Source organism: Martes martes, assembly GCF_963455335.1.
Source record: "Martes martes genome assembly, chromosome: 10".
Classification (NCBI taxonomy): domain Eukaryota; kingdom Metazoa; phylum Chordata; class Mammalia; order Carnivora; family Mustelidae; genus Martes; species Martes martes.
The window spans coordinates 11,372,595-11,375,886 of record NC_137898.1 but is presented as its reverse complement, the minus strand read 5'-3'; the positions used below and the strand labels follow the sequence as shown (position 1 = coordinate 11,375,886).

General features: G+C 41.3%; 1 protein-coding gene across 1 annotated transcript; it reads right to left on the bottom strand.

The window, feature by feature from the left end:
* Window positions 1-233: 233 nt before the first annotated feature.
* Window positions 234-1,185, bottom strand: LOC308351059 (olfactory receptor 10V1-like; the record flags this gene model as incomplete). Its single annotated transcript, XM_080816542.1, is given in 2 exon segments — window positions 234-1,175; window positions 1,177-1,185. Coding segments are annotated over 2 exon segments (951 nt in total).
* Between the last annotated feature and the right edge of the window lie 2,107 nt (window positions 1,186-3,292).

The window sequence follows — 3,292 nt, the reverse complement described above, 5'->3', positions numbered from 1 at the left end:
AATCAATTCAAAAAACAGGTATTGACTATCTGCTTTAGCTCTTTTAGGCACTGGGGATAGATTTAGTGAACAAAACAAAATACCTGCCCATCAAGAATTTACTCTCTCTTATTTTAAATGTTAATATCTAACTTTCAGGAGCTAGAAATAGGAACTGGGGCCTGAGGAAGTAGTCAACCAGTTCCCTTGAGTTTATCATTTTCTGAGTTATCATTTATGTGAGTCCACATTTCCTAGTGCAGCAAACGTCTTTTCATTACCTTATTTAGTGCGTCTTTCAGCTCCTTGTTCCTCATGCTGTAGATCAAGGGGTTCAAGACAGGGGTGACGAAGGTATAGACAACAGACACCACACGACCCATTTCTGGGTTGTAGCTAGAGCTGGGGCGTAGATAGATGAGGCTACAGCAGCCATACTGGAGGAGAACCACAGTCAAATGAGAAGAGCAGGTGGAGAAGGCCTTGTGCCTCCCCTCTGCAGAGCGGATCTTCAAAATGGCAGCCACAATGAAGATGTAGGAGATGGAGATCAGGGAAAAGGGAATGGTAAGGATGATAACACTGACAATGAAGATCATGGCTTCTTGCATTCGAGTATCTCCACAGGCCAACCGCAAGATCGGGAGTACGTCACAGTAGAAGTGAGTGATCCTGTTGTGGCCACAAAATGGCAGGTGGAAAATCAGAGCTGTGAGTTGTAAGGCTAGAATGAAGCCAAGGACCAGGGCTCCCACTGCCAGCTGGCCACACAGCTGCCATCTCATGATGAGGGTGTACCGCAGGGGATCCCGAATAGCTACAAACCGGTCATAAGCCATGATCCCCAAGAGGATACAATCAGCACTGCCCAGAAAGACAAAGAAGAACATCTGTGTGCCACAGCCAGTGAAAGAGATGGGTATTCTCCCCATGGTCAGGAGGTTGACCAAAGCGAGAGGAGCCACAGTGGAAGAGTAGAAGATCTCCAGAACTGCCAAGTTGGCCAGAAAGAAATACATGGGAGTGTGAAGTGAACGCTCTGCCCAGACAGTGAGGAAGATTGTGGCATTACCAAGGAGACTGCCGATATACATCAGCAGGAAGGCCACAAAAATAAGTATTTGTATCTCCAGGATGGGCGAAAATGGGTGAAAGTGGAACTGGATGTCTGTGGTTTGGTTTTCATCCCCCATAAAAGTGGCACATCAGGTTTTCTAGGACAAAAGAAAAATTATGTTAGGAAAGAAAGTGCTTTGAGCTTTAGGATGAAGGTGATACTGTGTTAGCACCTCTAGCTTTAATAATCTTGAAGTCGAGTTTATACTGGGCACGTCGCTCTCTAGTCTTGCTTGTGTTTGCCAGCTCACATTTTCAAGAGAGTTGGCTCAGGTTAACTAGAAAGCCTGTCACTTTGAGTAAGAGCCAAGTTAATTTGCCCCATGTGGCAACTGAGCTCAGGACTTTGACTTCACTTTTGTTTTGCAAGAACCAGCTGAACTAATAACCCCTGAGCTTCTAAACATACATGTTGCCTGGCGATAATATACTGGCTGTCAAATATGGAGTCATAATGATCTTGAGTCCAAGTCCTATAATATACATTGGGATCATATTGTCCCATATAAACAATGCTCCATTGTTCTCTGAGGGTTAGGTTCCTAGACAGAAAAAAAGAGGTCAACTTGGGCCAGTGCAGCAGCACTGAGCATGATGGCCCCATAACTGCTTTGTGATTGCTGAAAAAACTCTGAGCCTTCTAGTACATTGGCCCTTAACTGTAAGCACCCCATACCTTTTACAAACTTTCCCTGTGTTTTTAACCAAGAGTCAAGAGAAGTACAGCAGTTTTAGAAACAGCATCCATATAAACATTTAGAAAATTCTTCCCACTATGATAAATGGACAATGTCCACATTCTTGCATATGGCAGAGAAAGTATCAAGTACGATATCTTGTACACCTTTCTAAAACAAACTTTTAATTTTTTCTTTTATTCTATTTTTTGTGATAATTTGTTTTATGTATGTCTTATTTATCATAGATATATGAACTTTGCAGGATAAGGACTGTATCTTACTCCTCCCCCTCTAATGCCTACTATAGTGACCAATAAACATTTGTAGAATGAATAAATAAATAAGTTTTTCACAACCTGGGTAGATTTTCATTTAGGCAGAGCACATAGTCTTGTAAAGTGTGACTTAAGGGTTCATGGGAAGAAAACATTCCTCTTACAAGCTGGGTGCAGCGTAGTTCCTTTGTTAGAAAATATTATCACTGAAAATTTGTGCATCTTATTAGTACTTACTAGTTTGACTTCAAATAAATTCAGTGCTCAAATCTCAAACTGTTTTCCTATATATGGAAGATAATTCTCTCTCTCCATCTTCCTGAATCTCTGTTTGAGGATTAGACTGATGTACATTTCTGGTCTGGGCCTTGCCCTCCTCTGGGCCTCACCACTGAAGAGGACCAAGTACCAAATGTAGAGTTTCTCTAGACTACTGGCAGTACATTGGGCTAGAATAGACTTTCAATAGGAGGGTAAAGGATTTAAAACAGCCAGGCCTTGATTCACCTTCTTTGTAGTTACTGCCACACCCATAAACACACCCTCTACCCAACAGTCATCCCATAGGAAGTCATCCAAACTCCGACGGTTTTGTTAATTACTGCTTGGATCTGGGTCAGCCTCCTCCCCCCAGGAAGTAAGGTTAGACATTTACCATACGGATAGGAGTTGAAAGGCCTTGTAAAGACTCTCATTCATAAAATTATTTTTTTTTTCCTGGTAAAATGAAAAATGTACCCAGCTAAATGTGAGCTAAGATGCATGGGGGTGTGAGTGTAAATGAAGAGAGTCCGTTATAATGCCATTTTATCTGTCAGCAGCACCTTACCTGATTTTATTTGCCAGAATCAACTCAACTTCTCTTTCAGGCCCTGAAAAGAGGAAATATTTAATTTTTTTTAATTTAAAACCTTTTTTTTTTTTTTTTTTTTTTTTTTTTTTAGTATGCTCTACCCCCAGTATGGTGCCCAACACCAGGCTTGAACTCACAACCCTGAGATCAAGACCTGAGTTGAGATCAAAAGTCAGACTCTTAACTAACTGAGCTGCCTAGGAACCCTTAAAAGGGGAACATTTTAGAGCATTGTGCATAGGGGAGGAAAAAGTGACATAACCCGGAAATAAACCTTGAAGAACGACTAGATGTCTTATAGCAACTTAGGGACAATTTGTTATAGACCACTCTATGCCTTTTCATTGTATTTCTGTTCCACTATCTCATTTGATTGCCTTAAAATATCC